At 38.9% G+C, this 27,170-nt stretch overlaps 1 protein-coding gene across 1 annotated transcript in view; it reads right to left on the bottom strand.

The window, feature by feature from the left end:
• The window catches only part of LOC126355997 (uncharacterized), a gene marked incomplete in the record, with an annotated part of 124,930 nt that overhangs the window by 24,220 nt on the left and 73,540 nt on the right, over positions 1–27,170 (bottom strand). Inside the window, 1 exon segment of the mRNA XM_050006630.1 lies at positions 21,620–21,682. Coding sequence (XP_049862587.1) covers positions 21,620–21,682 — 63 coding nt within the window.

The following is a 27,170-nucleotide window of genomic DNA, read 5'->3' as shown; positions in this document are numbered from 1 at the left end:
AAATATACAGGTCATTTGATGAAAATTTACACATTGTTATCAGCCAGTGTTCTGAAACAGTGTCAAACAATGGCTGAGGCCTCAGTGCTTGAGACAGTAGTGCCCGTGTGTGTGTGTGTGTGTGTGTGTGTGTGTGTGTGTGTGTGTGTGTGTGTGCGCGCGCACACCCAATAGTGAATGTAGACTTTCCCACAGCATATTAACAGATCAAATTCTTGTTGGGTCTTCAGCTGGATCGAACTGTCGTCTGCATGCAATATTTCCATGATCCACCTGTAAGGCAATGCACAAGTGCTCAATTGTTGCTGCTGCCCCTTGCGCACGAAGAGTTGCAGTGCCTCCAGTGGTGAATATTGTCAAAAAACGATATATCGATAAACCGTTAAAAATTATTACTCATAGCTGGCCGATTCAGAGGCAGTTGTTTCTCCGTATCTAATAACACAGGATTCCAAGTTTTACTGAACAGGTATCCATTGTTATGGTTAATGATATTACCTGTTAATGATTCCAACAGATTCTTTTAAAACACAATCCTAGTAACATGCAGTGTTTGCTACCACTTGTGTCTCATTGTATAGCATCCTATGTCCATCTGTAAGACAGTGCTCAGCCACCGCAGATTTGTCAGGTTGTAATAACAGCGTATGGTGATGATGGAACACATTTGTCATTGACGGTTCTAATAGTTTGGTCATTGTATATTTTACCACTCACACATGGTATTTTGTAATTGACAAGCTTCCTCAAACCTGAATCATCCATAACAGAGCCAAGAAGTGCTCTACTCTTAGCTGGCAGATGGAATACACATGTGATTTCATGTTGCTTCAAACCCTGCCTATCTTGGCAGACATGCTCCCAGAATGTTGAAGGAAAGCCACAGAACTAAAAGTGCCTTCAGCTCAAATCTGTCTGACCATGTAGCCATTATGATAAAACATGCCCTTAAGATGTTGCAGCTCTTGTGGTAAATTCTCAGCATCCGAGATGCATATGCTCTTTTGACCAAGGCCTGAAGGACACCTGTATTGAAATGGTGGATGACAGCTGGTAGCATGTAGGTTTCCTATCAGTATGTGTTGGTTTCCAATAAATTCTGCGACCAAAAGTTCCATCATTTTTTTTATAAATTAGTACAATCTATTCCATGTGGCCAGACAAGAAACATATCGTCAACATACTTCAAAAAACAAGCAGCCTTGAGAAAAGAAGTTTTCAGGACCACATCCTCAAAGTCCTCCATAAAAATATTAGTGACTATGGGGGATAAAGAACTCCCCATACCCAAGCCGTCAATCTGTTCAGAATATTTATCATTGAATAAAAAATATGTGGACATCAGTATACGACAACAAAGCATCATTTCCACATCTAGTTTCTTATTAATTAAATTCAATGACTCTTCAAGAGGGACCCGAGAAGAAAGACACACCACATCAAAACTAACAGGTAAATCAGAGGAATCAAGATGACAAGACTTTAAATATTGAATAAAATCCATGGAATTGGAAATATGGTGTTCACATTTACCCACATGAGGGGGCTGAGGACTGATGTTAAATATTTTGCAAAGTTGTAAGTTGGTGCACCCAAATTACTAAAATTGATATTGGGAAACAATACTTGTTAACAGACTGTGATAAATATAACAAGTAAAGAACTGGATGACGTCACGGTTTCAGTATTTCTAAAACTGATACCGGGAAATGATATTTGTTGATGGACTGTGATAAATCTGACAAGTAAAGAACTGTGTAATATCAGAGTTCCAGTATTGAGAAAAGGTTTAAATTTTGCACCCACACCTAGAAGTATTTCCACTGTGGAATTCATTTCTTCCATTGAGCAAGCAGTGTCATATCTTCTGGAAGAATGGACGAAAGAGATAAGACAAAACATTTCTCACCTCTTGTGTCAGGCTCAGCCTCCACAGAGTAACATTTCCTCAGCTGAACGGGCAGCTATTTAGTCTATAAGAGAGGACTCATAATTATTAATTTTACCAGCACACGAAGGTAATACTACCATTCTAATCTCCAGGACAATTATGCGAGTAAGATGTACGATTCACTTAAGAAGCCATCGTACCATAAATTACATAAGGATCACACAAGGTCGCATAAGAGGGACGATGACTTTACTTCTGAAGAAGAGCTCATGAACTGAATACATTATTTAAAAAAAAAATTGTCCTGGTACAGCTGTTCCACCCACATTATACGGACTGCCAAAAGTCCATAAAGGTGAGGTCCTATTACACCTGGCTGTTAGTAATTTGGGTACAGCGACTTACAACTTGGCCAAACATTTAGCATCGGTCCTCAGCCCTCATGTGGGTAAAATGACACCTATTTCCAATTCCATGGATTTCATTCGGGGTTCAAGGCTGTTTAGTCTTGGTCCTTCTGATTTATTTGTCAATTCTGATGTAGTGTCTCTTTCCTCTTTTAATTTCGGTACCTCTTGATGAGTCACTGATTTTAATTAATGAAAAACTAGATGTGGAAATGACAAAACTCTGCCACCTAATTTTTATTCAATGACAAATATTTTGAGTAGGCTGACGATATGGCTATGGGGAGTTTATCCTTTATACTCACTAATCTTTTTATAGAGGACTTTGAGAATATGGGTCTGAAAACATCTTTATTGAAACCTACTGTTTTTTTTAGGTTTGTTGACAATATGTTTCCTGTTTGGCCACATGAAATAGATTCTTTGAACCAGATATTGGACCATTTTAATTGTCTTCATCCTAGCATCAGATTCACAATGGATACTGAAAAGGAGGGGAAGTTACCCTTTTTTGGATGAACTGATTTATAAAAAAGATGATGGAAGTCTTGGACACATAGTTTATATGAAACCGACACATACTGATAGGTATCTACATGCTACCAGTTGTAATCCACCATTTCTACAGGATTGTGTTTTATGAGAATCTGTTGGAATCAGACTAACAAGTAATATCATTAACCGTGATAATGGATACCCACTAAGTAAAACTTGGAATCCTGTTTTATCAGATATAAAGAAACAACTGCTTGAGTAATAATTTTTAACGATATATTGTTTTTCACCAGTATCCACCACTGGAGGTGCTGCAACTCTTCTTGTGCCAGGGGGCAGCAGCAAAGATTGAGCGCTTGCGCATCACCTTAGTGCGTACAATTTCGTATTTTTGCTGAATATAAAGGTTCCGTCATTCATGGTCTGAATCAGTTATTGGTAAGAGCAGCTTATCTTTTCTTACCTGATGATGGCAGCCAGGTGGACTGTGGAAATGTTATGTGCAGCTGACAGTTTGGTCTGGGTGAAGCCATGACAAGAATTTGATCCAGTAGTCAACTTTTAAATTTGCTTGTCTACTGTTCGATGCCTCCTCTACATGGTGAGTAGCAGTCAATCGTAATTTATATTGGAAATGTTTGAAACTGTGTGTTATAAGATCTTTAAAAAATTGAACCAAACAGCATATGCACACACATGCTTCTTCACTTGTGTGTTCTAGTAATTAGCACATTCACCATCCTGGGGCTGGACCAGAAACCGTGTCAAAGCTATTTCTTTGATTTTACAGAAGAGAATTCATGTTACAAATTTTTCTTTTGCTGGTTATAATACATCTCACCTTTGAACAGAAGGCTTGGTATTTGGGGTTTTACTGGCAGATTCTTCAGCATTGACATTGACATTGTAACTGATGACAAAATATTTTTCCATCAAATTACCCTGAGATAAATTATGAACCATATCAACTGATCTTATCTAACACCACCATAAAGAGGACAAGATATATGAAAATGAATTATGTTTCTTCACAGTAAACGAAGAATTACACTTTTCTTTCAAGACACTGTAGGAGAAACAGTCAACAGCAGCCATATGAAGAACATTGTTGTCTTATGACAGCACATATGTTAACAGAGTATTCAGTTCTCAAGGTTTCTTGAGGAATTGAAAATACAAACACATTTCTGTATCTACCTTCAGTGTAGAGTTAGTCATTTCACTGTAGTGACAGAAAGTACCTATTGGCACACTGAGTCTCCAGCAACACATAACAATTGAAGGGAAAGTAGTTTGGAAAGATATGAAGTTTGAGTTATCAAACAAGTGGGAATTGGCACTACTTTTTCAAAACATGTTTAAAGTGACCTTCATACATACATAACTTTATAAATAGCAATACTGTTTGATCAGAGGTCAATGATATTTTTTCTTTTTAAAAAATCATATTTTGTTCAACAAATACAGGGAACCATTTTTATGTGTTTCTCATTGTGGAAAGGAATGCAATAATATAACCAGGGTAATTTTTAATAACTATTCATACACACAGCAAACAGAACTGTCGATTCATGTGTGTAAGTTGTTAGTTGTATCAGCAAGTCATTCAGTAGGCCCTAAATCAAACAATCTTTAGACTGATTTCACATATGACTTGACAAAGATTGTTGATGAGATATTTAGACTAAGCACAAGCTCAGAGTGGGAACCAAATGGATCACATTTGCCAGTGTCCTTTCCAAGGGAATCACTCAGCTACAAAGGTCAGTCAGATAGTAATGCTTTCTATGAGGGGTGCTCAAAAGAAAAAAGCACTGTGGGCATAACTGAAAGCTTCATTCAAAAGTAATCACTAGAGGCCTCAGCACAAATGTCCCACTGTTTCATGAGACTAAGGATTCCCTGTTCCTATACTTCCTGTGTCTGTGATGGAAGCCAGTCCTCCACTGTGCCCTTCAATTTGTCATTTAAGTTGAAGCACTTCCCTCTGTGATTTTTTTTTTTTAAGCAGACCTAACACATGAAAGACACAGGGCAACATGTCCAGATTGTATGGCAGATGCTCAAGTTGCTCCCACTTGAAGTTCACTATAACACTTTGTGTGACCTTGGAGACATTTGGATGCACATTACTGTGGAACAGACTCCCTCCCTCTGTGAGCAGCCCAGGGTATCTGCTCTTGATGGGACTTGCTTAGGCTATGGAGTAAATGTCATGGAGGAATTCAATCAGTATCAGACATTGGACATTAAAAAAAGACAGTGAATAGTGCCTTGCCTGCTGAGGGCACAGATTTGAATTTTTTAGGGGGAAATGTCAACACATGCTTTCATTGCCTAGGTGTCTCAGTACATTATCCCAAAGTGGCATATGCAAAATTCAAGCAGTTCGGTTGCTCACATTTCGTATCTTTTCATTTGAACACTCCTTTTTTTTTAATTTGTCAAGAATTCTACATGCAGTTACACAGGTTGAAAACCACAACATTGATGGTTAATTTATGATATGAATGCATGGTGTCTGTATTTTCAGACATGTCCGAAAGAACAGACACCACACATTCAAATAACTAATTTGCCTGATTTTCACAATCTTCAGTGCGGAGGCACACTTATGTTTGACCTCCAGTGGGAATCTAAAATATATCAGCCTGGAGGACATCGGCAAAGATGGCGGATAGGTGGCGCTAGGTGGGAGTGAGGGTCAGCTAGGGACTGTGCAGAGATAGTCCGTGCATTTACAATAAACACTGTCTGGGTTGCACATTGGTTAATGCAACTACCTATCATGCAGGAGATCCCAGATTCAAGTCCTGGTCCAGCACACATTTTCACTCATCGTCGCTGATTCTGCATAAGGTCCTGAAGCAGTTGCTACCATTAGTTCCTTCCCTTTACTTTTCTTTCTCCCCCTGCCACCATCAATTTACGTAATACGTATCACAGCTGTAGATTATGTGTGGTCTGTTCTTTTGGATATATCTGAAAGAACAAGACAGCATTCATGTAAGTGATTCACCTTGATGGGCAACAAATCCACAACCTTCAGTGTGGGTGCACTTTTACATTTGACCTCCAGTGGGAATCTAAAATTAGCGAGCACATAGAACATGAGCAGTGATTGCAGACGGGGGGCATTAGATGGAACTGTGGGTCAACTGGAGAATGTGCTGAGATAGTTTGTGCATTTGTGATTAACAATGTGTCCGGGTGGTGGAACAGTTATCGCAACTGCCTCATAAGCAGGAGATGCTAGGTTTGAGCCCTGGTCTGGCACACATTTTCACTTGTTGCTGATGAGTTGTGTAAAGTCCTAATGCAGCTGATATCATTAGTTCCTTCCCTTTCTTCTGCCTTCAGCTTCAGTTTACATAAAACTAATTTATGATTTTTCAGTATAATCTCTGTCCAGTTTCACAGTTTTGGTCCATCTTTTAATAAGTGCATGTATCCAAGTGGGGTAAAATGCTTGGTCCTGCTTCTGAAGCCATTTACACATATGACATTTTCATGCCCTCCTCATCTTCATATCCAAGAGGGGTAAAATGCATAGTCCTGCTTCTGAAGCCATTTACACACATGACATTTTCATGCCCTCCTCATCTTCAGAGTGAGTGCCACACTGAGCTTGTCTGAGCAGCTTGAGCAGATGGACAATGGATGGTGCCAGGTCAGTGCTATATGAGGGAGGAGGCAAAACTTCACTGAATGTTGTATGGAGTCAATGCAGTCACTAACCTGCTGCTCCGCATTTAGCCAGCCAATGGTGCTTGCCTTTCAGCTTTGTTACAGTGATGAACCCATCATCTAACAATGCTGATAACCTCTGTTACATCACTGTTCATATTTTCCAGTCTTTTATGAATTCAAATGGCCATTTCACATTTTGCATTCAAGAATTCATCTCAGAACGTCATGCAATACAAACTTTAATGTTGGCCATTTTGCAAGTGACTGCAGTACTGCCATCAGTTGACACAGGAAGTTACTCCTGCGGTGGATTAGAGAAGAAGCTTTGCAGAATAGTGCTAAATTCCAGTTTTTCACTTAACAACTTTATTTAAGCAGGAAAAAATAGGATAAATTATTTTTTGAGTGAGTCTTGATGTGAATTAAGTAATTTGTGTAAACCACACAAAACCTAAATATGGATGGCTACACAAGGAACCACCATCCTCCAACATGAGAGTCCAGTGTCTTACAACTGATTAAGAGATGAAACCTAACCAATTGTTGAATTTACTTATCTTTCCATTTCTGTGCATGAACATCTAAACTATCTTCATCCAAAACTCTACAGCTTTAACAACCTTGACATTGCATGAAAACAGGTCTTCAACTGTGCAAGCAAACTCCATCCTTGGAGTATATGAGCAAATATTTAAATACTTGTGTTTCTCCACATTCACACTGATCATCTTCAGAACAGCTCCACTTAATGATGTTTACTTTATATGTTGTGACTCCTGTCCTTAGTCTACTCAGTGCCCTCTATCAACTATACTGTAGGTGTTGCCCTAGCGTGATTTCCTCTTTGGGGTGCAGTTTGTATTGAGCAGTGTCCAACCACAAAGGTATGCCAAGGGTCTCAGGTCAGCCATCTGGAGACAGGAGGAGGCACTGTCTGTTGGATAAAACTCTTCCTTGACTTAAGGTACATGAATGATCTGATGGACATTGTGAGCAGTAACTGTGGCTGTTTGTTGATGATGCTATGGTATATGGTAAGGTGTCACTGTTGAGTGACTGTTGGAGGGACAAGATGACCTAGACAAAATTGCTAGTTGTTGTGATAAATGTCAGCTAGCTCTAACTGTAGGAAAATGTAAGTTACTGCACATGAGTAAAAAACAACAATCTCAAATACAGCAATAGTAGCGTATTACTTGAGATAGTCAAGTTGATTAAATATATTGGCATAACAATGCAAAGCACTATGAAATGGAATGAGCATGTAAGGATTGTAATGGGGAAGGCAAATGGCTGACTTCAGCTTATTGGAATAGTCTTAGGAAAGTGTGGTTCATCTATAAAGGAGACTGCATATAGACCACTAGCGTGACCAGTCATGAGTACTGCTTAAGTGTTTGGGGTTCTACAGTCACCAACATACATTTCATGTAAGGACCACGAAGATATGATAAAATAGGGCTCATACAGAGGCATCTAGACACTCATTTTTCCCTCACTCTATTATCTAGTGGAACAGGAAGAGAAACGACAAGCAGTGGTACAACATACCCTCTACCATGCAGTTTGCAGACTACGTATGTAGATGTCGAGTAGAAGATGAGCTGGAACTGTCTTGTGGTTATACTTGAAGTATTATGGGTCAATTTGCTGTTTTTTCTTCTTTATTTCGCTGCAGCTGATATGTGGTGGTCCTACAGCTGCAAGTGGGTAAATTTTGTGGGCAGGTGTAGGCCTCAGACATATGGTGACAATCCTTACAGTTTTGTTAAAAGCAAGTGTCTATTTGTTTGGAATGTCAAGACACCTCCCATCCAAGTGCTGCATATTCTCCCATCCAAGTGCTGCATATTCTCCAGCTGCAAAACAGAGGTCCATTGCTGATGATCTAAGAGCTTCAGGCTGCACTCCCCATGTTGATCCTGTTAGTTTACGTATAATATTGGTTCCTGAACATATTTTCCCCTTAAGCTCAGTGCCGCATTTTTTAAAGGACAGCATACGGTCTAGCCTGACTCCCATGTATTTTGGGTTGGTGCAATGGTTTAATGTAATCCCTCCCCATTATATTTCCAGCTGTCTTGTGATATTCTAATGCAGGTGAATTTCACAGACCTGAGGTTTTCCAGGATTAGATTACAGTTGATTTTCCTCACAGTAGTTCCGAAGGTTTCAAAAGTCTGCGTCAGTTTTCTTTCACCCTCTTAAAATGTTCTTCCTTGAACTGTGGTGGTGGTGGTGATGGTTGTGGTGGTGTCACCTGCATATACGAATCTTTTTATTTCGCATTGGTATGCTGGTCATTTGTGTACCATAGATATTGTACAGTATATGGTAAAGAATGCTCCCTTGTGATATTCCATTATTTTGGTATCTCAATCTACTATTCTTTCCTTGGAGGGTTACACAGACTCTTTGATTTGCAGCATATCTCTTAACATGTAAGTCTGTCGGATGTCCTAAGTTATTTCACACACTTTCGTGAGGGGTCGTTGGTTGTTTATTGTATTGTACACAGCGAAGAGGTCAACAAAGACAACAGCAGTCATTAATTCTCTTTCAAAACAGTCTTCAATGTGTTGAGTCAGAATTAGTATTTAACTACAACATGATTTTCCTTGTCTGAAACCAGCTTGTTCAGGGATAAGCTTTGTGTCAATTTTGGGTGGCATTCCCGAGAGAATCGTTGTTTCAAATAGCTTATTTTTTAAATAGCTTATTTAGGTGGAAGGTTATGGAAACAGGATGGAATTTTTTTGGTTCAGTTGGCTCTCTGCCAGGCTTTAGTAAAGCTATTACTTTTTCCTCCACAGTTTGGGAGTCTGAAATGTTTCCAAACATCTGTACATCATCCTCATAAACCAATCATTGGTTTTTGGACCAAACTGTTTTATTTGTTCAGTTCATAAGCTATCAAAGCATGCTGCTTTATTTTCTTTCAGTTCTCACAATGTTTGCCAGGTCTTCAGGTGAAAAATGCATTTTTCTAGAGATTCACTCTCTTTCTATGCTTTACTCGAGATCCAACTAGTCGCCCCCTTTGTTGTCTTTTCATTCCGTAGCAGTTGATGAGCCATCTGATTTGGACTGATGTTTGTGTTCTATGGTGATCCTGTAGGATTAATGCAATGATTTTTTTATCAGTTTCCACACTCTTCAGTCATTCTGTTTCATGTCCAGATCAGGCAGTAATTTAGCCCATCTTTTCCTTCTTTTTCTCAGCTATGTTTTGGAGTAATTGTTTGCCTGCTTCAGCCGTATCTGCTAAGAAAGGGTCTGCATTGTGCTTGCTACGACAGCCATTCACGATGTCTTGAGAGCCTGAGTCAAGATCAGATATAAATTAAGATCCTACATCCATGCGGAATATGCCTCCTTGATATTTTCTTTACAAGTCTGACAAATTCTTTGTAGTTTTTTTGGTCTGCCTCTATGTTTTCAACTATGAGATCCAATTCTTCTCTGAATACCTTCCATTTCACTTTCTAGAAGTTAAAATGACATTTCAAGGGTACATTTTCTACTTGGACAAATCCATAAACTGTCCAAGATATTAGTCAAAGTTTCATACTGGGGATAGGCTTTCCTACTCTTCCTGTAACATGACACACAATGTTCTCACTAATGAAAATATTGTCATGATTATACTCTCTCTGCTATCTGCCACTATTAACTGATGAACCACTGATGTGGGAAATGCTAAATGAAAGACTCTTGGTATGACCTTCCGAAAATCACAAAGAATTCAATTACTCATTGGTACTTTTGGTTTCCAGTCACCTTGGAAAGCATATACACATAAAATTAGTACAAGATGTACACACATTAGTATGGCTGACATTATGCCAACACAAAAAGAATTGAGACTGCTTGTATTTTTAAGGAATTGTTTGTTGTGACTTATTATTTTGTAACTGTTTTTGTCTTAATCTGTATGACCAACTTAATCAAAACCTTTCAACTCTGTACCAGTGTTCAGATGTATTCACACTTCTAAATTACAGTCTTCCTTTTTTCTAATTACCATAGACAAATAGTTTCCAGTCAAGCTATCCCCGTCATTTTTTATTGCATGGTACTAAGATTGCAGCAAGCATAGTTCTTGGATCTTCTCTCTTTCACATAGAAAAAGAAATGTTTTTTTAAAAAATTCTCTCAGCATTGCAGTATCAAACAAATGGAAGGACCACCTAGAAACCTCCCTAGTCTTATACAGAATAATTTCTTTGCAAATCTGAAAAAAAACCACTGATAGAAAAAGGATTCCATAGTGGGTGCAGTATATGTGAAACAATAAGTTGAAGTTCCATAAAATGAGGGAAAGGCAACTACTCACTTGTGATGATGTATGGTGCACAGAAACACACAACAAAAAACAATTCAACTAGCTTTCAAGCTCTTGCTCTTTTATTCTAGTAAAAGAACACATAATCACACACATGAAACCATACAGACCCAAACATAACTCCCACAGTAGCTGAACTTACATTTTGAAACTCTGTAGTAGCTGTATTACCAGAGATACCAATAGAAAAAGATACCTACACAGAGATACTTGTGTTGATTGTGTCTTGTGTATTGTATGTGTGTTTCAAAACATTTTGTGTTATACAGTGTGTCCCTGGAGGAAAAGTCAATATTCAGGGCCATGACAGGAATGATCTGTTGTGGGTGAACTTAGGATATAATTTCATAGCAAGAACACAACACTTTTAGGAATAGAGATCTTCTTCCTCTAATATCTAAAAGATGACGTATAGCAACAACAAAAATACGTAGAGTAAAATAATGGAAAATAAAAGAAACTCTTAGGAGCAAAGATTCACACAACACAAAACCAAGCACCACCATAGGAAAGGAGAAACATAGAGAGGAAACACACTGTTATGATTTATTTACTTTAACTTAACTGTGGTGCACTGAACAACTTTTAAATAAAAAATAAGAAGTCAAAACACATTAGTTATGAAGTCATATCATGGTACACATTGCTTTAAATTTGTTAGATTTTAAAGGTTTTGTAGACATGTCACCAAGTTGATTTTCAGAACATACTCTACATTGGTATCCCTGTTTTGATTGAGTTCCCGCACAGAATAACACCGTACTTTGATGTGCTTAGAGCATTTGTGGAACACTGTGTTTTTCAATAATCTAATGGTACTTGCATTGTCAATGAACAAATGGGCGTGTTTTTTAACAGCAGTCTGTTGTACCATACTAATTCTCAACCGAACGCAAATTCTCAATAAGAAGCTTTGTCGTCTGCTCAGCTTTAGGAACATGATACCCGGCTAACCTGTAAAACTGATATTTGGGTCCTAATGTTTTGAAAATACGATGGTGGAGCAATGAAAGGGGCAAAGTTGCACTTGGATTAATTTTGTTCAGTTCACAGACAAGTCATGGAAAATGTTCGCAAGTAGCGACATATGTTTTGTTATAGATGTGGCATCATCTGTTGATGTTGCAAAGAAACAATCCAACAATGTATATAGTCACTGCAATGAATAGTGTTCATATACTGACATAAGGGTATCTCAAATTTCTTTTGCATCTTCTTTGTTACATGAATATCAGGTTTCTCATCAAGCACTGTTCCAATGATACAAGCTCCCCAAGCATTGTCCCGTTGCCAGTGCTGATATGCATCGGACGGTTCATCTTCTTCCACTAATGATGGACACTGATGTGTACCATCTATAATCGAATAGAGAAAATGTTTCTTTAAACAAAGTTGAATCTGTCATTTCCATGTTCCCCACTGATCTTCACTTGACAATTTGTGAATGTTTGTACGATTACTATCATCACTCAAATGGGCGCTGTGTCTGCCATCCCAAAAGTTTTGCAGTCTCATAAATATCCTAGTAAATGAAAAAATACTTTAATTCTCAGAACCTGAAGTGTTCAAATTTGGGCCCATAGCCTGTTGTGGGTGAACTTATGATATAATTTTACTGCAAGAACATAACACTTTTAGGAATAGTGATCTTCTTCCTTTAATATCTAAAAGATGACTTATAGCAATCCAAAGTTTGTTACAGATTTATTGATGAAATCTTCATGATCTGGACTCACAATGAAGAACAACTCCAGAATTTCCTCTCCAACCTCAACTCCTTTGGTTCCATCAGATTCACCTGGTCCTACTCCAAATCCCATGCCACTTTCCTCAAATTTGACCTACATCTGTCCAATGGCCAGCTTCACACATCTGTCCACATCAAACCCACCAACAAGCAACAGTACCTGCATTATGAGAGCTGCCACCCATTCCATATCAAACAGTCCCTTCCCTACTGCTTAGGTCTTCGTGTCAAACAAATCTGCTCCAGTCCTGAATCCCTGAACCATTACACCAACAACCTGAAAACAGCTTTCGCATCCTGCAACTACCCTCCTGACCTGGTACAGAAGCTGATAACCAGAACCACTTCCTCATCCCCTCAAACCCAGAACCTCTCACAGAAGAACCCCAAAAGTGCCCCACTTGTGACAGGATACTTCCCGGGACTGGATCAGACTCTGAATGTGGCTCTCCAGCAGGGATACGACTTCCTAAAATCCTGCCCCGAAATGAGATCCATCCTTCATGAAATCCTCCCCACTCCACCAAGAGTGTCTTTCCGCCGTCCACCTAACCTTCGTAACCTCTTGGTTCATCCCTATGAAATCCCCAAACCACCTTCCCTACCCTCTGGCTCCTACCCTTGTAACCGCCCCAGTGTAAAACCTGTCCCATGCGCCCTCCCACCACCACCACCACCTACTCCAGTCCTGTAAACCAGAAGGTGTACACGATCAAAGGCAGAGCCATGTGTGAAAGCACCCACGTGATTTACTAACTGACCTGCCTACACTGTGAAGCTTTCTATGTGGGAATGACCAGCAACAAACTGTCCATTCGCATGAATGGACACAGACAGACAGTGTTTGTTGGTAATGAGGATCCCCTGTGGCTAAACATGCCTTGGTGCACAGCCAGCACATCTTGGCGCAGTGTTACACCATCCGGGTTATCTGGACACTTACCACTAACACCAACCTGTCAGAACTCCGGAGATGGGAACTTACCCTTCAGTATATCCTATCTTCTCGTTACCCACCAGGCCTCAACCTCCGCTGATTTCAAGTTACCTCCGCTCATACCTCACCTGTCATTCAACAACATCTTTGCCTCTGTACTTCCGTCTCGACTGACATCTCTGTGCCCAAACTCTTTGACAAATGTCTGCTAGTGTCTGTGTATGTGCTGATGGATATGTGTGCATGTGTGCGAGTGTATACCTGTCCTTTTCCCCCCCTAAGGTAAGTCTTTTCGCTCCCGGGATTGGAATGACTCCTTACCCTCTGCCTTAAAACCCACATCCTTTCGTCTTTCCCTCTCCTTCCCCCTTTCCTGACGAAGTAACTGTTTGTTGTGAAAGCTTGAATTTGTGTATGTTTGTGTCTGTCTGTGTGTCTATCGACATGCCAGCGCAGCTGTTTAACTAAATGAATTTCATATGATTGTATACAATGTATTATATTTCAGGCTAAAATGTATAAAAATAAATAAATTTGTTACAATCAATATGTACTAAAGGTTAAAATTACTCTTCTTTTAGAAATATTTGAAATTACGAAATATCCAACATATTTAAAATTTTTAGTATTACTTATGCAATCTAATGCTAATTATTAAATTTATTTCTGTTCATTTATAAAATAATTTATACCTTGGTGATAATTATTCTTTTGTCAAGAAAGTATGTAAACTCTCTTGATTTGTAAACTCTTCGGAATATTACGAGTATCGCAAAATGTAAGTAGTGGTGGGAATTCCTCTGATGGAGATAGACGTATTTTTATAATCAGCAATAACTTTATAATCGACATTAACAACGTATTTTTGGGGTGTTTTAGAAGTGAAATTGTAAAGACTGTGTGATATTGAACCATGTGACAAAGAAAGAAATTCAAGAGTAAAAGAGGCAAATCTTCAAATATTATTCAGATCAACAGGAACCTGCAAAATCAAAATTTCAGCCTCAAGAGAGTACCCCTACACATGAGAACTGCAGCCAACAAGAGAAAATGAAGATTAGTAAAAATTTTTTCTTTTTGTATATCTGAGGCTTCTCAAAGCTTTTGAAACTTTATGGCGATGTGTGGGAGGGTAAGATTACAAGTGTGAGTGTCAGCTGGAACCTGTTGACTGATGATGAGTTGGGTTGAGGGAGTGCTCGACATCACGGTCATCAGCGCCCTGACGTAAAATCAACAGGAAATCTCATGGGTGGGGACGAAGGCTATCCCCACATACAGAGCAGTTTATAACATACTAAAGTCTGCCACCCTTCCCCACCAGTTTAGGAAAGTGAGTGTTGACTGATAACGAAGTTTTGCCTGTTGCAGAAGAACAAAGGACAATCATTTGTGTATTTGCAGTTTATATAAAATTCCAGTTACTTTAAGAAAGAAGACCGAGAGCTGTCCAACAAAGTCGTATTAACAGTGATGAGATACTATCAACAATCATGGACCAGATGAACTGAAAGAGGACTTTACAGCTATCATGGACATCAATAAGAAAAATTAGATAAGCACAAACTATTTTTTTTTTTAATGGATTCGTGTAACTGCTAGGAAAATGAATGGAGAGTAACAAGGGTAGTGGTGAAGAAGTGAAAGCTGTAGGACCCAACTCAGACATATTTGAAACAAGTAAAAGTGTAGTCAGCAAAGAAACAGTTAAACCTGATGTTATGAAATTGATTTTGGTAAAATTGAGTGCAGTTAATGATCAGCTAACAGAAATTAAAACAAACAACAATAGCAAATTTCATGCAGTTAATGAGCAGTTAACTGAAAAATTTACTTCACTACAAGGACAATTAAATGACCTAAAAACTGATGGATAGGGTATAACACCGAATAGACCAACTTAGTAATTAGGCTTCGGAACTAAAAAATGGGTTGTCAGAGGGTTTAAAAAGTGTGAAAGAAAAAGATGATGTATTAGAAAATAAATTAACTGTTTTGGAAAATGAGTTCGTTGCACAATTTGGACAACAAATGAAGAATGTTGATGACGTCAGAGTTGAACAGAAAGCCGTTGCAAAAATATGGAACAGAGCTTTAGTAGTTTAGATCAAAACATTTTGAATGCTGGAAACAGTATGTTAACTACTGTAAATGTTTTAGATCAAAACATTTCAGCAGTTCAGGAAAACTGTATTCACAACAATTTGTATTCAAATAATGATGTTGCATGGTCCAACATTCCAATCAAAAGTTTTCCATCAGACAATTTACATCCAGTGGATTTAATACACCACTGTAGAGATAGTTTTGTGTCAGGCATTAGTGATGACCAAAAGATTAAGTTTGTTAAAAGACATCTTGAAGGCAAAGTTCTGTCCTGGGTAAATATAAATTTAAGTCAGTGGGAGATATATCACAGTTTTGAAAAAAAAAAAGTTTTTTAAATAAATTTTGGTTGGAAACTGAACAAGGCAGAATTAAAAGTGAATTTCTGAAAGGTCCAAATTATAAGAATAGGGATGGTACACTGAAAGAATTTTGTAAGAATCAGCTCAAGACATTAGAACACCTTGACAGGCCATTTGACGAAATGACATTGATTGATGCACTAAAAAGGTGATGACCAGAGAGGTTGTAGTGGGATTTAATAAATGGAGCTGATGATTGCCTTGGACAATTTTTATGATATGTTGACAGGCTGGATAGGGCAGTAGAACCATTGGAGCATGAACCATTGATAGAGATCACATTGGTAATAACTACAGAAACAGAGATAATGGTAATTTCTATCAGGGTTAACAAGGTAAAAGAGACAGGAATTTTGAACATCAGCAGAATAGGAACATGGTCAGTGTAATAGCAGAAATAATCATAGAGGTAACTATTCGGGAAACAGCAATCTGCCTCAATAAAGGTAAACAGTTTTGGGGTGAGGAAACACATGTAGTTCAGAACCCTCAATTTACACTTACAATTAGACAATAACAACGGTGTTAATAATGTGGCACAGGTATCTGAAATTGGACAGAAGGAATATCAGATTTTTCATTTATGTTTTGATCAAAAGTTTTGGAATACTATGGTTAATTATGGTAATGCAGATACTAATTACAAACCAGAATGGGATAGTGATGAGAATTTTGATGTAGTGTGTACTAATGATTTCTTCTCTTGGTCAGAAAACAGTATCATTGGGATATGTAAAACAGGTGATGATTGTATTGGATCTAAATTAGGTGGTATTTTTGATGTAGATGTGAATGAGAGCTGTAAAATGACTGAGGTTGGTAAGTGTGAGACTGGTAGTTTATTGCAAATGAATCTAGGTGAGGAGTGTGACTTTGATGGTGATGAGACTTGTGTTGTTAATGATGTTATTGATGAAGTAATTTTGGAAGAGTATGGTGGTGGTAGTGATTATCAGGTATTTGTAGGGTTTAAGAATAATGAAGTTTCAGAGTTATTTGTGAATACAGGTAAGGTAAGTGGAGTATGTGATGATGTCAGTCACAGTCATGGAATACCAGTCGAGTCAAAGCTGTTTTTCATTAATGTCATGGGGAGTAATGATAAAAAAAAGTAGAGGTGAGTTATCTGTAAACCTAGAGAATAAAAGTGAAAACTTTTTGAAATTTGTTTCAGACCAGATTGACGATAACATAGATAAATGTGCATTCTGGAATAAGTTAGCTGTGGTTAGACAAAATTTGTATCAAAATTGGTGGAATGAAGTGAAAGGAGATCTAAATAGAAAACATAATTTTGACAGTAATATATTTTGTGTCCCTTCTGTAATAAGTGATGCTTGTTGTGCTATGGAATCAGTTTGTTCAGTCTTTTCCTGACAACATGAGTAACCAAAGTAATTCTATGATACCAGTGAAGTTGATAATACCCTGCAAGAACAATATGGATGTAGCATTTGATGAAATTGAAAGTGATCTTTTACACGAGATGTCTAATAGCAGAGATGATGATTCAGACTTTGGATGTCCTTACATTAACATTAAGATTGATCAGTGGGACGGGAACTGTTTGTTTGATACAGATAGCAATCTATAACATTGTAATCTTTTCCATAATAGTTTATCAAATATCTTGCCAAGAACATTCAAAAGACAAATCGGTCAGTAGGATTTGGGTATTGCTGGATTCTTATCTTACCCTTTACATGTTATTACAACTTCAGTGTTCTTCCATGGTGCAGGCACTCTTCCTTGCAAGAGATACTCATTGTATGGTCTGTACAAGTAACTATGTAATTGGTCACGTAGGGCTTTTATTACTTCGGCAAGGATCCCATCTAGTCCAGGAGATTATTTATTTTTCATTCTTAAAATTATCTGCCTAATTTCTTCTTGCATGATGGGGTCCACAGGTTTATTGATTCTATAGCTTTCCCATAACATTTTTCATAACTGACACTGATCATCTGCCTCAACTCCTTCTCCATCATCAGGAAGTAGAGTTTCCACTAGCAGGTGACTATTCACAACTTTCCGTTACCGTCCCATCATTCCTTTTGAGTGTGGCTGTTGGCATCTGGAGTGGAGTCAATGTTCTGACTCATTCTAAAGATATTCCACTGGGATTAGTTTGGGACTCTGGGCAGTCCAATCAATTTCAGGAATGTTTTTGTCCATAAACCATTGCCTCCTAAATCCTGCTTTATGACAGCATGTTCAGTCATGCTCATACAATCAATCATTTCCTCTGAAGTGCTCCTCTATTGCATACAGTACACAATGCGGTAAAAATGTATTCATATCCTTCCACATTGAGCATTTTCTGAAGCACAAGAAGGGGACCAGCCTCTAACTGTGGAAAACAGCCCCACACTATAATACCACTTCCTCTATATTGTACTGCTGACACTGCACACGGTGGCATGCAATGTTCTCTAGGCACTCACCAAATGCTTCCATTTGATTGTCACATGGTATAGCACAGTTCATCACTCCAAAATCATTCATTTCCAGTCATCCATTGCCCAGTGGCATTGATGTTTACAAAAAGTCAAGTGTCATGTAGCACTGGCAAACAGAAATGTATTATTTGTGAGAAATTGCTTGACCATTGTTCCTGATTCTTTTTAATGCCATATGAACAGTCATTGTGCTAATTTAACTGCTTTAGCAGTTTGGAACTCATAAATAATTCCCTCTGCTGATTTTTGTAGCGACTTTCTGCAATAGTTGACAGGTCCTGTCCATCAGTACATGATATGTGCCTGGTTTTGGTTTGGCTATGATTCTTCCTTCGCATTTCCACTACAAAGTTATAACAACAACAGTCATGGATGAAATGTCTCAATGGGTTTGTTACTCAGATAATATCCAATGACTAGTTCACATTTTAAGTCAATGAGCTCTCCTGAGCGACCCATTCTGCTGTTACTGTTTCTCTATTCACAACATAGTACTCCCCACCTCATTTCATACTTCTAGGTCTACCTTTGAGACATCTAGTACCCCATTCCACATTGAATTGAATTGAATTGAATTTTATTTGATCCTGTAAGATTACATTGTGTACAGTAAATGTATGTGTAATATAGGACATGTCAAAGTGTTAACATTCCTTATCACTTATTTTTCTACACCTTTAGCTTACATTTTTACATTATTGATAATGAGTAACAATATATCCAAAATTTAATGGCATAAGTATTCTGCAACACTGTAAAACTCTTTTTCAATGAGATAGTCTTTAAGTTTCTTTGGAAAGTCTTTGTGAAGTACACTATCTCGCAGGGTTTTGGGCAGGCTTCTTAGTAGTCTGATACCAAAGTACTGGGGTCCTTTTTCTAGCATTGCAAGTCGTTGGGGTATGCTCCGTACTTCATTCTTCTTTCTTGTATTGTGGGTGTGTACACTAGCATTTGTAATACAGTTCTCACTACCTTTTGTGATGTTCATTATTGTTTTGTATACATGCAACGATGAAAAAGTTAAGATATTTAAATTCTTGAAACAGTTTTTACATGTTTCAGAGGTCTTTCTTCTTAAAATGGTCCTAATTGCTTTTTTTTGTAATGTGAACACTCGTTTTGTCTCTTGTTTGTTTGAGTTTCCACACACAGTCACTCCATACTCTAAGTATGGTTCGAAAAGTCCATGATACACTGTACACAGAAGGTTCTTGTCTGAATACTGTGATAGCTGTATCATTAAGAATATGACAGAGCTCAGTTTCTTAGAGACATTATTAATATGTTTTTTCCATTTCAGTTCATTATCCACAAGAATGCCTAAGAATCTAGCAGATTCTACTTCTTCCAGCCTTATTCCATTAACCTCTAAATCCATGTCTACAGCCTTTTCCTTGTTTTTAAACACTGCATACATAGTCTTTTTTAGATTTATAACCAGTTCATTTTCCAACAGCCATTGAGCTGTGACATTTGCAGATATGTATGCTCTTCTCTCAAGCTGTTCCATATTTTGGTCACTATTTAGTATTGTCATGTCATCAGCATACAATATTTTCTTTTCTTCCTCCTCAACACCTATATCATTAACAAATACATTAAATAACAATGGCCCAATTACCGAACCCTGCGACACTCCATATTTGATGGATTTTGTTTCTGATTGGTACGAGTTTCCTAATGATACATACTGCTTGCGGTTGCACAAGTATGATTTTATCCATTCACCTGGTTGCCCCCGAATGCCATAGTTGCTTAATTTTTGTATCAGCATTTCATGGTCAATGGTGTCAAATGCCTTTGAAAGATCCAGAAACATTGCAGAGACAACCTTTTTCTCATCCAAGGACTGTAAAATGTATTCTGTTAGACTGACAATTGCTGATTCTGTAGATTTACCCTTTCTGAAACCATGTTGTGAGGGCATGAATGTTATGTTTGTAGTGTCAAGATGCTTTTCATCAGATAGAGTATGTAATAGTAGACTTTCAAAATGACTATTGGTTCCTTTCCTCCTTTGTATTTGACAGTGGTTAAGATTCCAAATACGGCCCAAATACTGGTATAGACACGCAAGCATATATCCTTTGGTTAGATATCTATCAAGTTAACTCACAGACCCATGGAAAGCACAACTATCTGGTGAAGTAGGTGTGGCCACTGACAGCATATTGCTGATAAATACCGAGGTTGGCTGTTTGTCAGTCACTGTCTCGTTTAGTCCATAGTGTCTTTGTCTACATGCCATATGATCATCCAGAGCTCAACCTTGTCTCTTTATGTTTCTTGATTTAGAATTTATCACATTTTGTGACAACCTCCACAGTGTTCCGGAAATTGCTTCTGGTCAGCCATTCACTATGTGAACTCTGTTGTTACTGACCACATACAACTGCCTGTTTGTTTCCCTGGTTTCCATGTCACTACTTGTACATGTGATCAAGGCCTTCGAGTCTCCCTACATCTGAGTAGGATAGAAAAGCTTTGGTCCACGAGAAAGCAGGATTGTTGCCACTTCAAACAGAACAATTTATATTCATATACCCAGTTTAGTGTAGGTATCCGGGGCAATGAAGTCTTCAAGAAAAGAAGCACAAGTATTCATATGAATTATGTAAGCAGCAAATACTTTAACTGCATTGGTTGTCCAGAGTAGTGGAAGGTGGTGCAAAATTCATCAATCCTAAAACAATCAAACATCTGTCATTCCACCTGCTTATCCTGTTTTACAAGTTACTGACAAATTTTCAGCTGTTACTATTCATTATTTCCATGTGCACACTACAGTACAAAAATCATATTTCACACACACTAAACCCTTTTAGTTGGTTTAAGAATGTTTTCTACCACTGCTTGGTGAACCGCTTGTTGCTTGCTAGCATTGTTCAGTACTTGTCTAATAATCCAGCAACCCCCTATTCATCTACATCACAGAGTTGTTTAATTTTTACTGCATGCACTTATCCTGCACACTTTCTCAAGTTAGGATGCCTCCCCTATTCCCCAGCCTCCCTTCCTCCTCCCACTCATTTCCCAACCTCTAGGCCTCATTTCATTCTATTATAATTCTGATTGTTTTTAAGAAATATATGTGTATAAAAAGTGTTATCCTTAAAAGGTGAAAAGGGGGGGGGGGGTGACATAAGCATCAACTAAAAAAAAAAAATCATCAATTACCTGACTGAGCTTCCGACCAGACTGACAGGGCCTGAGCTGATCCACCACCATCCTCATTTTGTCCTGTAACAGAAAAAAATGAAGCTGCTATTATATAATAATACTTGCTGTAACATCACGTGACCAGTTTAAAAAAAAAAGAGAGAGAGAGAGAGAGACAAATATTGCCAAATCTGAGCGAATGTTTGTATGCTAAAGTTGGAATAAGAATGTATGTTGGAAATCTACAAATGAATGTCTAATACTTTTATTGTGGGACTATGCACCACAGACAGTGAACTGTAGGTAACTAGTTGTATGTTAGTTTTTGGACAGATGTCAATTTAACGAGTATAGTCATAAGCTTCATCATCATGGATTATAGGAAGAGATGGCATTTCTCACTCTACGTTCGGAGCTACACAGCGTGCTTAGCATCCATACTTAACACATTTCGTTTTCACATAGCAAGGTAAGAGATGCAATAATGCATGAAATAATTACATTGTGTTATTATTGACAGCAAACTGTTTTCTTCCAATTCTTCACATGTAAATCTGATTGACATATAATCCTCCAGTGGCCAGACATAATCCTTCAATGGCCACTGAAGTCCTTAAGTTCATTTCAGTTGAACTAATTCTTTACTTGCAACTGGCCACATACTGAATTATTCCACATTATAGTGAGGCTCACAATTATGAGCCACAGAAAATGCAAAAAGTAACTAACTAATTAACTAACTGACAACAGAACTGGCTTCATCATTAAAAAACTATATCTTTTTTCCCTTCAATAGGATTCTTATAAAAATTTAGTCCACTTTTATGAAGGACAGTCAAAGTTTTATTTATTCCATGAAGTTTCGGGTTTGCAGATGGAAAATGTCAACTTCCCATCATGATATTTCAGCTGACAACCATTCAGACATCTTCAGGTGAATGTTTTGCACTGGAGATTGCTAGATCACATCACTATCTTTATATAAAAAACAGACCTGGAGACGCATGCACAAAGGCAGCGGCTGCATGAGTGACCTATGTGGACATGCACATCCTCTCCGAATATTGGCCCATCTATGGCACACAGACGTGTGCATAGTGGTTATAGTACACGCACATTCTCTGTCAGAATGTGCACTCATGGAGCCAACATACAGATGTCAAAATTTCAATATTAACAAAATTAACTATTACGTGATGTGTCGTTGGTCACAAAATGTTTTGTTTCTGAAGAAATTAAAACAATCACTGGGTCTCACACCTTAGCCAGGCGAAAGCCACCATCACAATTAATAAGATCTTGCAATAAATGTATTTCCACAAATTCCTTAGTAACTGAATCCCAGAAGGATCTTGTTGAGGCCAAAATTTCCTTGGACTGTCCTGTGGAGATACAATGCTCACCTATGGCTGACTTACTGGGTCATTAAAGATGCACTGAACATCATTGACACACATGCCTTCCACAGCCCAGTAAGTCAGCGATAGCTGAGCACTGTATCTCCACAGGACAGGTTCATGGCTTATTTTTCCACAGAAATCTTGGTCTCGATGAAATTCTTCTGGGATTCAATTATTTAGGAATTGGTAGAAACACATTTAGCACAAGATCTTATTAATAGCGATAGTGGCTTTATACTGGCTAAGGCATGAGACCTGGTGCTTTCTTTAATTTCATAGTAACAAAACATTTTATGATCAATGACATTTTTAGCGATAGTTAATTTTATTAATTTTGGCATCTGAATTTCAACTCCAAGAGTGTGCATTCTACGAGAGAGTGTCACCATTACGCATGTGTCTATGTGCCACAGATGGGGCAATATATGAAGATGGCACGAAACTTGACAGAGGCTGCTCATGTAGTGGCTGCCTTGATGCATGTGTCTCTGCACCAATTTTTGGTACAAAGTTAGCAAAGGGATCTAGCAATCTCCAGTGCAAAACACTCACCTGAAGATGGCTGAATAGTTGTCAGCTGAAATATTGTGGTAAGAAGTCGATGTTATCGGAGCTTCAAAACCTGAAACTTCATTGAATACTCTTTACGGAGGAAAATTTCACGAATCACAAAGTTTTATTTATCACAATGAAAAAATCAAGATGCAGCCATAAAACTTGGTGATGGTAGTGATTCTTCCCTGCATACTCATATTTCAAAGCAACAATATTCCCACTGACGAATGACTTGGCCAAGACCCGAATTGTAAAAGTCTGCATTTTGGCTGTCCAGGAAATGTTTCACCTTGAAAATCATATCATTCTGACAATGTCTGCCACACAGTGGTTTCTTATTTCTTTGTCCAAGGAAAGAAGATGAAGTCCCTGGGTGCTGCATCAGCAGAACATGGATTGGCGTACAGGGGGGATGAAGCAACATTTTATAGCCCAAAGAATCAGCATATGTGACTGTGCCCTGAGCAGAATAAGCTAGGGCTCTGTCTCGGGGCAAAAGCAGCCCCATGGACAGCTTGGCTTGCCATGATGCTTCGTCTTAACAGCCACCCATAACTTCATCAAGTGATTCAGACAGTATGCATCTGCAGTGGTTTGCCTCTTACAAGCCTAATCTGCCAATACCTCACCATGGCAGTCCCAGAAATACTCAGCATCATCTTGCCCAATAACAGTAGGGTCTTTGTCTTTCTTGGTAGGGTCAAATCCATGGTTCCTTTGTCTTGGTGTCACAGTGAAATACCCAGCACTCATCCATGGTGCTTAGGCACCCTGATTGAGACTGATACATCTCCAACATTCTTGCTCCTGACTCAGTTCAGTGTGATTTTTGAACAGGTAAGAGCAGTTGCAGAACCTAAGAGACGGCAAACTTTGTCAGGTGCAAAATGTGTGCAACATGTTTAAAATTGATCCAGGACTGATTGTCTTTTTTTTCATGATTGTCTCAACAGTGATACATTGGTCTTTGAGTACCAGAACCTCCACTCCTTTTGTAATTCACAGTTCTTCACAGAGAGATGATATGCCCCTTCGTTCGTCATCATTCAGATTTGTTTGACCATACTGGAAGTGTTCAGATCCAGTAACAACTGTTGTATGTTGGTGAATTGCTGCATTAACTTCCACCAACTCAGCATGGACTGTTACCAGTGTTTTTCTCCTTTAAATGTAGATAACAAATTATAATACCAAACTCCAGTGTTTTAAAGGGCCTTCCCCCCCCCCCCCCCCCCTCTAAACCTATACAATGATACTGTGGTGCAAGGATTTCAATATGTACCAGAACTGTAAAAATAACAACAATCTGGAAAAGGTGGATGGCTATGCACCATACAGAGAAGGTGTAGAGTCACATGCAGGCACAGTGAAAAAGACTGATACACATTTATGCTTTTTGAAGAAAAGTACTACTTCTAAATAGAAAAAGACACATACATTCACACAAGCACAACTCACACACACATGGTCACTGTGTCTGCCCACTGGAGCCCAATCGCAGTGAATGTGTCTGGTGTGGTTTCGGGGGTAAGGAGGAAGCATGGGGTGGGGAAAGGGGGGCATAGCAGGTTAGGGGTGGGGGAAGATGCTGTGCTGCCTATGGGAGAATGCAGGGATGTGGTGGGGGACAGGATAGGACTACTAGATGCACAGCTGGGAGGCTGTTCTGGAGGAGGAAGGGGGGAGGAGGGGAGACAAGCAGCACTGTAGTGGGAGCAGGGAAGTGGATACTTACGTGAGGGACAGAGACTAGGAAAAGTTGGGGCCAAGGGGACTGTGGAAACAAAGGCTACGTTGTAGGGAGAGTTTCCACCTGCATAATTCAAAAAAAGCTGGTGTTGGCAGGAAGAATCCAGATGGTGTTGGCTGTCAAGCTGTCATCAAAGTGAAGCACTTTGTGCTGTGCAGCATGTTCAGCAACTGGGTGGACCTAACTACCCATCCCCTTCCTTGCTACCCTTCTCTACTTTTCAACCCCCCTGCTGTCCCCAAGCACAGACTCCCAACACTGCACTTAGCAGCCCTATCCTGTCCCCATCATGTCCCTCTATGCTTCCACAGGCAGCACACCATTTTCCCATACCCCTTCCCTGCCATCCCTCCCCCGCCCCGCACCATGCCTCATCCTTAGCCCCACTACCACCCCAGCAGATTGCTGCTCATGTAAGACATAGTTACAGTCCAGCCCTAGCAGCTGGAGACTGTGGCTCGGTGTGCGAGCTGAGCTTTTGTGTGTGTGTGTGTGTGTGTGTGTGTGTGTGTGTGTGTGTGTGTGTGTGTGTGTGTGTGTGTGTGTGTGCTGCAAAAAAGTTACTGATCAACAAACAAAAAATTAACAAAGTAAGTTTATATTTTTAAGATAATGATTAAAACACTACGACTTTTCTCACACACAAATAGTCTTAAAAACTGACGTCAATATTGCTCATATTGTGGTACTGCCTTATATTATTAAAGAATTGATGTTCCAGTATCTAGGCATAAACCTTAACTTTGCAGTTGCTAATTGATGAATAATGAACAGAATATTGGAGTTTATTAAAAGATTCATACTGATTATGTTGAGGGAGTTACCTGTCACCTATGCCTTGTGAGTCTAGATTTACTTTGCAGCTAGTGGTGAATATTGTCTTTAATATCCACACCAATGGTCGATAACTATCACGGCTCAGTGGTTATGATTGCCACAGGGTTGTGTACGGCATGTCATGTGGGATGAGCTGACTGCGACAACAGAGGCAGGCAGATAGCCATTGATTCAGTCTAGTACAACCTGTTGCATGAGCTACTATCAATCACAACATTCTGTTTACTGGATTTCAATCCTGTGCTGTACCTGAACTTTATTGTTCTCATTATTGGCTTTCATTCAGTGTTCTATTCTCTAAGAACTTGGTTTAGTTTAAGAATCACACATATGTATCTGGAGCGAACTGAAAAATGGCAACAAAGTATTACCCTACTGTGATTTCAGCGATGCATTCACAGCCAGTTCTGGTGTTATGCATCTGAAATATCTGGGACTTTGGCACCAAAAGCTGTCACTGAAGCAGTGGCAGTGCCAAGAACAATGGAGCAATGGCAAAAAGAGCATTTTGCTCTCCTGCAGCTCGTGTTTCAGAAGCGAAAACATCAGTCAGTAGTCACAGCTAAGCTCTCAGCACTGTTCACTGCCTTCAGTGGGTCTTTGAAGAGTTGAGAAGTTTACTTTCATGGTTTTGAACCACACTGTTTTGTTATACCATTTCTGGTAGACAGCTCAGTACATTGCTTTTGTCTTTTAGTGGTTGGTTATACCCTAAGTGGTGAAAAAACTGCAACCACACTCAAACTCTAGCACTTTGTCTTTCAGAGGTCTCCATGCTCAGTTAACTGAATATTACAGCCACAAGATGCATCTTGTTGCAGCTAGGCTACAGTTTGATCGGTGTCATAACTGACATGGACAGTATTAAGCACCACGGGCTGCCAACTCGTAGGGTCTCATGTACAAGTTCAGTTCTATTTGCCAGAATTGTAAAGTGTTGAATGCACACTCATTGATTTGGGATGTAATTGTGAGCCTTGCCACAAACAGCGAGGTCTCAGAAAAAGGTTTGGTCACATCCGATCCC

Source organism: Schistocerca gregaria, chromosome 3 (assembly GCF_023897955.1).
Source record: "Schistocerca gregaria isolate iqSchGreg1 chromosome 3, iqSchGreg1.2, whole genome shotgun sequence".
NCBI lineage: Eukaryota > Metazoa > Arthropoda > Insecta > Orthoptera > Acrididae > Schistocerca > Schistocerca gregaria.
This window is presented reverse-complemented; position numbering and strand designations above follow the sequence as displayed.